The sequence below is a fragment of the Colius striatus genome, chromosome Z, assembly GCF_028858725.1.
Source record: "Colius striatus isolate bColStr4 chromosome Z, bColStr4.1.hap1, whole genome shotgun sequence".
NCBI classification, from domain to species: Eukaryota; Metazoa; Chordata; class Aves; order Coliiformes; family Coliidae; genus Colius; species Colius striatus.
The window spans coordinates 14045604-14058016 of record NC_084790.1 but is presented as its reverse complement, the minus strand read 5'-3'; the positions used below and the strand labels follow the sequence as shown (position 1 = coordinate 14058016).

Sequence of the window (12413 nt, the reverse complement as noted above, 5' to 3'; positions counted from 1 at the left end):
TTCAGTGCCCTCATCATCCTAGCTTCTTCCATACACCTCCTCTATATCAGTCTTGAATTTGGTGAGTTAGCTGGACAGTCCTAGTTCCTGTTGAATTACTAGAAGTGGTGGGTATCCATTTCTTTAGCTGCATCAAGCATTAAGCCAATCCGTCCTGCTATTGGCATATTTGGAAGCAGTGTCCTTGTGTTCTATCTTTGCGTCAAAGTATGCACACGTTACTGACATGTTGTGCTGTGAAGACCATGCAAGTAAAAGTCCATGCTGGACTCCAGGCAGAGACAAAAGAAAGGTAGTGCCTCTAGGTCACACAAACTACTAGTGTTAGTGTCCACAATACAGGCAGCTTTAAACCCCTGTCTTAGGATTTAATGATACTAAAACTGGCATTAAAGAGGACAACAGTTTGTTGAGGTAACAACAATAGTATCTGGATGAAGAATGATCTGCATGAATAACCCTAGTTTGAAGGAAGGTGTGGAGCTAGACAAAATAAGGCATAGATGCTTGCCAGTGCTGTCAAGCGTGCCAGCTTGTGTCTCTGTCTTGAAAACAAATAATTTCTAGAGGGAGAGTGTGAAACCATTAAAAAGTAATTTTTCCCTTCATTTCTCTTTCTGCACAGTAGATCCAGCTGTTCCTTCCCAGCTTCCATGACACCTCCCATCATAGACGTGTGTCTGAGAATACTCTCACCCCGAGTTGTGACTCTTCCATATACTGCTGGAAGCCTGCTGATGTTTCCATGAGTAATCTCCAGGCTAATAGAGCCTCTGAAAGATGGCCCTTATTCCCTGATACTAAGGTAAAACCGGGTGCCCTCAGGAGGCACATTGCAATGCCTATCTAGAAGTTTAGGTGTTTTTGCTGGACAGTGAGTGTGATGCACTGCGACTGTAGCAGCAAAGGCAGCCCAGAGTGAACACATGAAAGTGAATTAGCAACAGTAGTATGATTGTTTAAAAATTTGCAGATTGGTAAAATTTTATAGCACAAATCTGTCTAAAAGTATTCTCGAAGAACAATTTTAACCTGCCTTCACAAGTGCTACAATCTGATTAGCCTGAGCAGAAACATCCTACTGCAGAATTGGCTGCATATTACTGCAACTGCATGTTTGTATACACTGTTTTTCTGGGCTCAAGGTCAGGAAAAAACAAATCAATCAAAAAAAATACCCAAGAAACTCTGAGTTTATGCCAGATCTCAGGAGTCCAAAGCCTAAGCAGTACTTGCTGAAAGTATCTTGTGGTATAGGAACTCTTACTTCTTATATCCTTTATGCTAAGACTCCAGTCACTTTAATGATACAACTGAAAGCTTTGGTTTTGAATATTTCCAAATTTCAGATGTGACTTTGAGTGACAATCAAAAAAACTTGCTACCATACTCTGAACTATTGTAAGAAATGCCAGGCATACTTTAGCTTTGTTTCTTTTTTCTGAATCCTGCTTCAGAGAGAAGTTAAGTCATGATAATATTGGCAAGATCTTCAGAAATAATAACACTTAAATCAGTTTCTCCAAAACACAGGTTTTACATCAAGAGTGATATTTTCTTAAAAAATCTACTACAGAGCAATTCTGAGAACTAGCTGTATTATATATGCAGTATCATTTTACATTTCATCTAAACCTTAATATGACTAAGATGTATTCACTCCTCAAGTACTGAAAGACAGATACAATTAGCACTTAGTGTGGTGTTAAGTATTATATTGATCTGGTAATAAATAAACCATTTATTAACTTTCCTTTGAAATGACTGAGCTTTTTAAGTTAAATGAATTTAGATGTTTTTAAAAAATTATAGTATAAATATTAACACACTGTTTTCATATATTCACATATGCAACAAAAATATAACACAGCCAGACAAAAATAATCTGTTGCGGAGAGTATTAATATAATCAGATAATTCAAAAGAAAAGCAGAAATGTTTAGCATCTCAAGTTTGTTCTGTATATGTTCATATGTCATTAATGCACAGGTAATTTAAACAAACTGAACATCAAATGAGTAAGGATGGATGTGAATAGCAACACAGGGAAACTATAACTGCCATTAGTACCAAGTTTGAAACACTGATGACAGCCATATAGTGTTGGCAGGAAAAGCGAAAATGTTTAATTTTTGATAGATATCTCCTTGAAATCCATGCTGAAAACTCACACTAAGGCTAAGCATAAATAAGATTCTGCTAGTCAGTTAATAGCTTTGAGATGAATGTACAAGTAAGTTCATATGAAAGTCAAACCTCTTTCCAAATCTGTATTGCTTAATTCATCACATCAAGTGATGCCAATTAGGAGAACTGTAAATAAACAGGAACAGATGACACTGGGCCCATCATATTTAGCTGTGACCAGTCCCTGATACATCAAGAACACAATATTAAGGGAAAGATTATCAAAAAGGTAACTATTTTTGTCACTTTGTCATACTTTCATTTTTCCAGCAATTTTGTTAAGCACAGCACTGTGGTTGCTTTCCCATAAAGGCATGGCTGTATATAATGCACCATAAAGCTAACTACTTATTACCAACCTTACTAGTTACTGTCTTACAGAATATTTTCTAATTCAGAATATTTCATACCTTCTCCAGCTTAGTGCAAACAAACAGGAAATGAAGTGAACAGATACAGACATACAAAATTGTGTATTATGGTTTATAACATCTTCCTGAGTATTTTTGATACAGGTATGTTGTCTTATCTAGGAGAACATTTTAAAAAACGTTCTTTCCCTTTTTCTTCCTGAGGATGAAGGACAAATATTTAGTTATTTTTTCAAGTTCATTAACTTAGGAATGATGGGAAATAGGGAATTGAAATTGAGGCTTTTGATTTTTTTTTTCCTGGAATATAATTGATGGATGATTACTATTTCCAATCACATGTACCACATGCTTAATATTCGGTCACTGACAGCTTCAAAGTTCCAGACATACCCTAGCCAATGTTGTAACAAATGTGTGCAAATACTGAACAAACACTATACAAATTTCCATCTGTAAACACTTCAACTTGTAACTCACCATGTATTTCTATGCCATTAGCTACTTACTATAATAGTGATTCACTATTTTTTACCTACTGCAAATCAGAGAAAGAAATATGAAGAGGAACTGCATTGATTTACCACTAGAAACTTTCTAATTTGCTCCAGGACAGAACAGAGAACTAGTCACCACTATGAACAAATACATTAAAAAAAATTAAATAAGCTGTTTCTTCTTTTACAGAGCCTATGAATCTCAGCTGTTCACAGGAGAGCCACAACCTTTAGACTGAGAAGCCATGGTTTACTTAAAATGAAGGTCTTGCCCAAAAAGGTAAAAGCAAGTAATTCGAAAGAAGTAGATCATAAGAAATAATTAATTCCTGGTGTATTTCCATTGATATATATTTGTCTAAAATGCTTAATTTCTATTCTGTAATAAGAAGGTTTTCATGTACTAGTCTGAGAGGTGGAATTACAAATGGTCATAACATTGTTCTTTACAACTTCTCAGTTTTCCTCAAGATTCAGTTTACAGTTTCATCTCTAATCTGGCATTGTACTTCCATTCACTCCATCTTATACATTATTATGAGTGATAAAGAATACATAATGTCACGTAACAATAATTTTATTAATGGTCATTTTGTGTGTTTGTTATAAGAAGAAAAAATCATATTTAATCCTTTTGTTTTGGGGAAAAAAAATTTGCTCAGTTTGCATCAGCAGACCTGTTCACCTATTGACAAGGACAGCATGCTCCAGGACTCCATCCATTCCTTCCTCCTCAAGAAATAATTCTACCCCCAAAACAACCTCTCTTTAAGCAAAGCTTTCCCGTATCTGAAGTAAGATTACAGTTTGCTTTGCTGTATCCCAGTGCCCAATTTGGAGGTTTGATTCTACTATGCTGAGATAGTGAAATTCTATTACAGAACAGAAAAGCAGATATTAGGTTGGAAGTATGCGGTTATGGGTAACAGAAACTGTTTTTAAGGAAAGCCTTGGTATCACTGAATATAAGGATTTTGAAATCTTGCCAAAAGACAGCATTTCAGTCTTGCCTCTTATCTGTTTCTTCGTGGATTATTTAGAACACAATTTCCAGACAAAGATTTCTCTAAGTATGTCTATAAAGAAAAATTATTTTTAAATGAATCGTTATTATTCACTGGAAGTTGAAATCATCACTACGCATAGCCATCAAAATTCATTTTAAAAAATCCTAACTTGTGTTTTAAACATGAACTGAAGTATAAAATATATGTCTACTTCTTTCAAAATTGAATAGGAGTATACTCAAAAGCTGAATTCCTGGCTTATCCTGTTTCTTTATGAAAACAGAAAAACCAGTATTTCAAATAACGTTTTCAGACAATTTTCTAGGAAAGTAAGGGCATTCATTCCAGATGAATTCCAGGCCCTGTGATATTTGGTAATGTACATCTAGGTAGAAAATTGAAACACCAAAGGCTAGCCAGGGGAGTCACGCTACACTTTTGATAAAATGCAACCATATTATCAGATTAATCAGTAATAACTATGGTGCTGACAAGTTAAAAGGCATTTGAGGACACAAAACACTGCTGTTGCAGCTTGGAACCGAGTTGCAGTGATATTTCAATGAAATGATTTCTTTCCAGAAGTGACACTTATATTCCTCCTCCAGATTCCCTGGAGACCAAGACTGCTTCGGTCTGCTAGCTTAACAACCACAAAATACTCAATGCACTATTTTTCTCCAAGCTGCACCTCCAGATCATATCTTTGTTGAACAACTGGCATCGCATACTACAGGTTTAACCCACTGTCTTCCTCATCACAAGGAATTTGAATGACGATGTGTGAAGATGTTTCTCCTAAAATGCAGTTGGCAGGAAACTGATCAGAGTAAATTGCGTAATTCATACAACTGTGACATGTTATGTGTATCCAATTGAATTTTTAGATCTGTCTTATCAGATTGAAGTATTGTTCTTACATTTAAAATTGCTGAATTTAAAAAAAAAAAAAAAGCATTTATAGACTTTTCTCAGTGTTTTCTCAGCAGTCGTTGGGGTCATGACAATAAGACTAGAGAAAGAGAAATGTTGCTGCAGATTTTTAATATTCACAGTCAAATATGGCGAGCTCCTGAAATCATTACTCCAAACTATTTTAAATAGTTACTGATCATATAATATACTCTCTGATCAGGTCAAAGGTACTTAAAGCCAGTATTTAGAAATACTGTGCTTAGACTCCTATGGGTCTGTGCAATTCATCACTGTGCATAAGCCATGACATACTGCACAAAGCGGGCAGATCACTGCAGGTCTTTCCCACTTTCTCCATTTTGTTCTGTTGCTGCTCTACATAAAATTCACAATTGGTACAATTGTGCCAGTTAGGCTAGTATGACAAGATTATCTTATACATTGATGTTGTCTATTAATTCAGTTGGTTCGCACAGTGTCTCTTAATCATTAATTAATCTAATTGATGAACTCATTTTTTACTATTGCCACAGTACTGTATTCCAGTTCTTATGCCACTGCACTCCACTCAACAGTCAAGTGCTCTCTCATTTTAAAAACACAGTGATTAATAATGATAAGATTCGTTTCTCTGCATCTCTCTGTTTTTTCCAAGTTACAAAACACAAACGAACAGCTACATTGCGAGCCGAAAGACTGAATTTTGATTATGAAATGCAAAGTAGATTGCTTTGGAGTTATCCTTAGGTGATGTGTGTGATTCTGCAATTTTGGTGATATGTGCACGCCTCCAGAAGCAAACAAGCAAACAAAACTTAGTAATTCTCTCTCTATCAAAGTGAATTTTTGTCTTGTACGTAGTTATCTGAAAATGAAAGCAGATGCAGAAAACCCTAAACTTTATTTCAGCAAGACCACAACTACAGAATTTATCTCATGATCAAACTACTCCTCTGCTCAAGAAATATTATATTTACATGGTTTTGTCTGAATCTCCAGGTCTCTAACAATCATTACATGTCAACATCAGCCACCATGGCTTTATGAAAGGCAGATCCTGCTTGATTAACTTGATCTTCTATGACAAGGTGACTCAGTGGATGAGGGAAAGGCTGCAGACATGGTCTTCCTGAACTTTAGTAAAGCCTTTGACACAGTCTCCCACAGCATCCTCCTGGAGAAACTGGCTGCCCATGGCTTGGATGGATCCATTCAGCAATGAGTGGAAAACTGTCTGGATGGCTGGGCCTAGAAAGCGATGGTTGATGAAGTTAAATCCAGTTGGTGGCTGGTCATCAGTGGTGTTCCCCAGTGGTGTTCCCCAGGGCTCAGTGCTGGGGTCTGCTTTGTTTAACATCTTTATCAATTATTTGGATGAAGGGATTGAGTGTACCCTAGTAAGTTTGCTGATGACACCAAGCTGGGTGAGTGTGTAGATCTGCTTGAGGGCAGGAAGGCTCTTCAGAGGGACTTAGATAGGCTGGATCAATGGGTTGAAGGGCAGTTGTATGGGGTTCAACATGACCAAGTGCCTGGTTCTGCACTTGGGCCACAACCACTCCATACAACAATACAGGCTTGGAAAGTGTGGCTGGAAAGCTGCCTGGAGAAAAAGCTGCTGCATGTGGATATGGATCAACAGCCACCTGAACATGAGCCAGCAGTGTTCCCAGGTAGCCAAGAAGGCCAACGCCATCCTGATTTGTACAAGAAACAGTGTGGCCAGCAGGACCAAGGATGTAATTGTCCCCTTGTACTCAGCACTGGTGAGGCCACACCTCAAATGCTGAGTTCCGTTTTGGGCCCTCACTACAAGAAGGACATTGAGGTGCTGGAGAGTGTCCAGAGACAGGCAACAGAGCTGGTGAAAGGCCTGGAGAACAAGTCTTATGAGAAGCATCTGAGGGAGCTGGGGTTATTTAGCCTAGAGAAGAGGAGGCTGAGAGGAGATATGATCACTCTCTACTACTACTTGAAAGGAGGCTGTAGTGAGGTGGGGGTAAACCTCTTCTCTCCACTAAAGAATGACAGGACAAGGGCTTAAGTTGTGGTTTAGATTGGACATCAGGAAGAACTTTTTTACTGAGAAGGGTGTTACCATTGGAACGGGCTGCCCAGGTAGGTGGTGGAGTCACCATCTCTGGAGATCACAGAATCATAAAACAGTAGGGTTGTGAGGGACCTTTAGAGATCATCTAGTCCAACCTCCCTGCAGAAGCAGGTTCACCTAGATCAGGTCACATAGGAACATGTCCAGGCAGGTCTTGAAGACCACCAAGGAAGGAGACTCCACAACCCCTCTCGGCAGCCAGTGCCACTGCTCCCTCACCCTCACAGTGAAATAGTTTTTTCTTATGTTTAAGTGGAACTTTTTGTCTTCCAGCTTCATCCCATTACCCCTTGTCCTGTTGCTAGATACAATAGAAAAAAAAAAGGATGTCCCAACCTCCTGACACCCACCATTTAGATATTTGTAAATATTAATAAGATCTTCCCTCAGTCTTCTCTTTTCTAGACTAAACAGCCCCACTTCCCATAGCCTTTCCTCGTATGAAAGATGTTCCAGTCCCCTGATCATCTTGGTGGCCCAGTGCTGGATTTAAAAGACGCACAGATGAGGTGCTGAGAGACATGGTTTAGTGATGGGCTTAGCAGTGTGAGGTTAGTGTTTGGATCTAAAGATTTTAAAAGTCTTTTCCAACTGAAATGATTCTATGATACTATGGTTACTAAAATACTAACTACAGATACATCTTGGTCTTTTTCAAGGCTGTGCTGTAAATGCTATTACTGTCTTCCAAAACGCAAAAATATGTGACTATATTGTAATATTAACATCATAGATGAGACACACTGAAGAATCCGTTTGGATTTTTTAAACATTAGCTCCATTGTTTATTGAGTTAGTGGTAGGAAACACAGCATATATTTTCTTTACAGTCCCTAGTCTGAATTATATGATTAAAATCAGTGGTATTTCTTGTGTATATAGGTGCCAAAAAATAAATACTTACTTCCATAACAAGTACATGTTAATTCTGAGACACAGGAGACTGCAATTAAAAAAACACCACATATTATTGTTATTGTTAATATTATTAGATTTTTCTGGTTTTGAGAGTGAAGCTGTTCCGTAAGTGTCCTGAAGTTAATTCCAGAAGCCAAGATGTCATTACACGGCCAGCATTTTCAGGGAAATATCAAACATCTGAAAGTTCAAGATGAAATACCTTGATTTCCATGTAACACCAAATAAAGCCTTTAGGGATACTTCCCTGATATGCAAGACTAACGATCCCAGTGAGGCTCATCTCTTCAGGTTTCTTCTATGGCCACCACAAACGGAAAACTACTCAGAAACATCTTCCAGAGGAATGTATCTTTTCCCATTATCTAAAAAAATCTGGAGGGAAACCAGCCTTGCTAAGACTGAGGTTCACCTTTATGAAACTCTCTATACATTTAAGTGTTTTCAGTGTCACTGAAGCACTGCATGCAAGGTATGGTGCACAGCATTTAGAACAAAATACAGTACACTAGATAGGATTTTCAGACATGCCTGTAACTTAGGTTTTTAAAGAACAGCTATGATGCTTACTTTTTTTGTTGAGAAAAACATTGCCAATTTGAAGGAAAATACAATAAAGCTAAAACTCATGGAAAGCTAGTCTGTAAAGTACCTCATTTTTCTCACATTGTCTAAATAGGTATCTGGCTAAATGTAACTTTTTGACCACAAAGTTAACACCTCCAAGTGCTAACACAGAATTAAGTACTGTGCTTATGAAGACCCAGGATTTCCACAGTGGTGACCACTTGCTAGAAAGTAGTTATCTTGGATAGTAACAAGAGCCCAACTTGGTATCCCATGGAGTACAGAATTCAAGAAAGAGGCATCCGTCCGTACTTGAGGGAGAGTTGAGCAGATTGCTCAGTCTTCAGAGGACTTGTCTGTGTATGGCTTGTCAGATGTTCTTCTAAAAGCTTCAGTATCTGAAATACCCTGCCTGCATCTCAAACATTTTCTATCTGGAAAGGAGGCCAAAAAACCCTAATAAATGTCATTTGAAACCCAGCAGTTCTTCTGCCACCCCATCAAAGAAGCCAGGCAGAACAATGGCATCCCTAAATTTAAAACAGAAACAGGTTACTGAAGAAGAAAAACCTAAACCCTCCTCTTTCTGTGGGACTTACATACAATGTCTCAACAATCAGCATTTGCAGGAAAAGCCCCAGCTTCAGCCATGGGTAAACTCACTGGGTCTCAAAGCCACACAGAAGTCATTGTCTCAGGTTCTTTCTCCTTTGAAAATCCATTATTTTACACCTTGTGGTGTGAAATTGCATATTGGTGACAATGAGAACCTTAGTCTTTTAAACTAGCTCCCGCAGCTCCCAAATGCACCTTTAAAAGCTTAATCTTTTGCCTACTATTCTTAATATTTTTAAGCAGTGGCCAGAGAGACACTGGTGTGGCCAGTAAGTCCTGGATGTGGGGAGCAGAGTCAAGGCACTTCCTTTACTGGAGGGGTGCTGACTCATACACACTCTCCTCTCATGCAACCAGCCATCCCACACAGCCAGTCTGTCCTTCTGTGTATGGCCAGGTCACTCACATGGAAAATGTCAATATTGACAGTATTTTTTAAAATACATAGGTTATACAGGTAACAAGAGAAAAAAAATTCATCTGATTTAAGATTGATAGCCAGAAATTCCACTCCATCATCGATTTCTTCATTGCATTGCATGAGAAAAAAGCCCCCAAATCAGCTAAAACCAGGAACATGGTTCAAAAACTTCCCTTCACAAACTGGCAGAATTATAAGCAGCTTTAAACAGTAAGGAATCTTTCATGGAAAATGGTACTATCCAATCTGCCTGTAATAAACATTCATACATGCATAAATTGCATCTAGATAAGAGATGGGAATTCTGAGTATACATATCTTTGCTGAAGATGCACCTACTATGAGGAAGAAAGTAAACCAGGTATAAAACTCATTATTTGTATAAACAAGTCAGGTCACATAACACCAACTCACAACAAAAGCAAGTATGTTTTCCCAAGCTCCCCAATACAATGTGTGAGTGCAAACCTATCTGTCACTGTTACATTTGCTTCAGCACAGTGTCCAAGCTGACCTAAAAGACTAAAGATAAACATTAATACCTACTGGCTGCAGTAATCTGTATTTTACTATACATAAAATCTGTCTTTCTCCTCTCAGATGACACAGAGAGGTTTGCAGGAAGGAAAATAGACAGATCCAGTAACTGAAGCCTTGTCCCCATCCTAAACTACTTAAACTATGATGGTCAGAGGCATTTTCCCTCTCCACTCTGACTCTAGTGTATCCTTCTAGGACACTATTTCTGCTCTCTGATAGAGACAACTCAACAATTTCTCAGCCAGGTTGGTTAATTACAGCTGGCTGGTCCAAAGTGTTGTGCTACCAGAGAATAACATAAGCTACATATTACTGAAGAAAAACAGCACTCTAGCAGTGCTCCTACTATCAGGTAAATAGCCTCTATTATGTTGAGGAAGCTGGCAATGGCGATACAGACTTTTGATGGGAAATCATACAGCTCTCGCTATCTGCTGATAAGATTCACACCAGCAAGTGGCAGAGAACTGACATTCTTTTTCCTTCAATCTTGAACGGGGTAAGTTTTGACAAAATAAGACTCGCTTGTAAAAGACAGTGGCTGAGCTGCCAGACATGGGGTTTACAGTCACGTGGTGTTTTGTTAACAGAATGAGGAAAATGCAGCATTTATTGGGATTTCCTCTGAGCAACAGACAAAGCACAGAACTTTAAAGCTCATCTATCCCATTATTTCTTCTTCTTTGCTTCCACTTCTAAGTCCTCAAATCCCTGGAATGATCTCTAGGCTTTTTGCTCCCTGGGGACTTCAACCCACCTCACAAAAACAATCAGGTTTCTGCAGTCAGAGGGTCCCATGGGAGGGATAGCTGTGTTTAGTACAAAAGCTGACAAAACTGAGTTAGTGTCAGGTAACAGTGGAAAATTCAGTAGTACTTCATTTAACTGCTTAATCTACCCTAATAAGACTCAATGTAGCAAGAGTTGATGAAAGGAAAATAACACAGATTTCTGGGATAGTTAATTGCTTCTTTTGCAAATCACTTCAGCAAAGCTTACTTTGCTAATCTGCATGCTTGATGTCCTCCAACACCAATGTTCATATAAAATGAACAGCTACCATTTCAATGGTAGCTGTTTTTGGGGCTATTTTCCTTGTATCACTCCCCAGTGATGCAATGCATCGCTGTGCCTTCATTTCACTAGTGACTTCCCAGGGTCTGTTTTCTAGCAAGGAGTCTGTTTCCTCAATTCCTCAATTATTATTTACATTGATATTCTGCCAATCAAGATGATACACAACAGAAATAGAGGGTGTTTTCCCTGCTTTCTAGTAGTCAATTTACTCCCTCTTTAAAACAGGCAACAAGACCAACACATTCTCAAAACTGCCCATATCCTACAGACAATGCTTCAGTTTGAAAACAACAAATAGTTCTACAAAAGCTTTTTTTCTCACTCTTGTTGTCCTACTAGCCTCTTCCTAACAGCACTGAGGTATGAATAAGGATATCATCACAGGTATTAATGGATACAAAACACTATTAGAATACAAGCTGGACAAAGAAACCAGTATGAGATTGTCATGGTTTAGCAAGGAGCAGCTTTTGCTTGGTTACAGAGGGAGGAGGTTGCAGTGAAGACCCAGTAAAGAGTTTGCGGACTCTCCCCCGGCTCCTGGGTTCAGACCCACCTCCAGCCCGGCTGGGCCAATCTGGCGCCTCTGCCATCACTATTTAGGGGACAGGAATTTGAAATGCGAGGCAGGAGGTGTAAGAGTGATACAAGATGGAGGCGACCACGCGGACCCTTCAGCCAGAGAAGGAGGAAGGAAGGAGAAGCAATAGACCAGAGACCCCTCTGCAAGCCGTGGCGAGAATGCAAGCTGTGCCCCTGCAACCTATGGAGATCCATGGCAGGACTGAGAGCCACCAGCAGCTCCATGTGAGTGAGCCCGGACGGGCAAGGGACTGTGTGGGGAGACGGCCATGGCCCAGGCCGTGCTGGAGAGCCTGCGGGCCGCAGAGCAGCCCCACACGAGAGGCAGAGAGGAGCTGCAGCCTTTGGAACAAGTGCGCGTCGGAGCAGCCCGTGCAGGGCTGCCGTGTGTGTGAGGTACCCCACGGACTTGCAGGGAGGATGGGTGCCGAGTCCACCTGTCCTGAGGAGGGACAAACGGCAGGAGCTATCGGGAATAGACTGTCTCAATCCCCACTCCCTGTCCTCCTGGGCCGTTCAGGGGGGAAGGAGGTAAAAACCCCGGGATCAGGGCTCTGAGCCCACAAAGAAGGGAGGAGTGGGGAGAAAGTGGTCTTAAAGGGCTGG

At 39.6% G+C, this 12413-nt stretch overlaps 1 protein-coding gene across 5 annotated transcripts in view; it reads right to left on the bottom strand.

Annotated features, from left to right (window-relative positions):
* SSBP2 (single stranded DNA binding protein 2) overlaps nt 1-12413 on the bottom strand; it is a 189325-nt gene that overhangs the window by 64429 nt on the left and 112483 nt on the right. The window contains exon 2 of one of the 5 annotated variants that reach the window (XM_062018385.1): nt 7992-8030. The exons of the other annotated variants lie outside the window; for them this stretch is intronic. Within the exon in view, the coding sequence (XP_061874369.1) occupies nt 7992-7997 (6 nt within the window). The 5' untranslated portion in view covers nt 7998-8030. The remainder of the gene's footprint in view (nt 1-7991; nt 8031-12413) is intronic. 5 annotated transcript variants of the gene reach the window in all.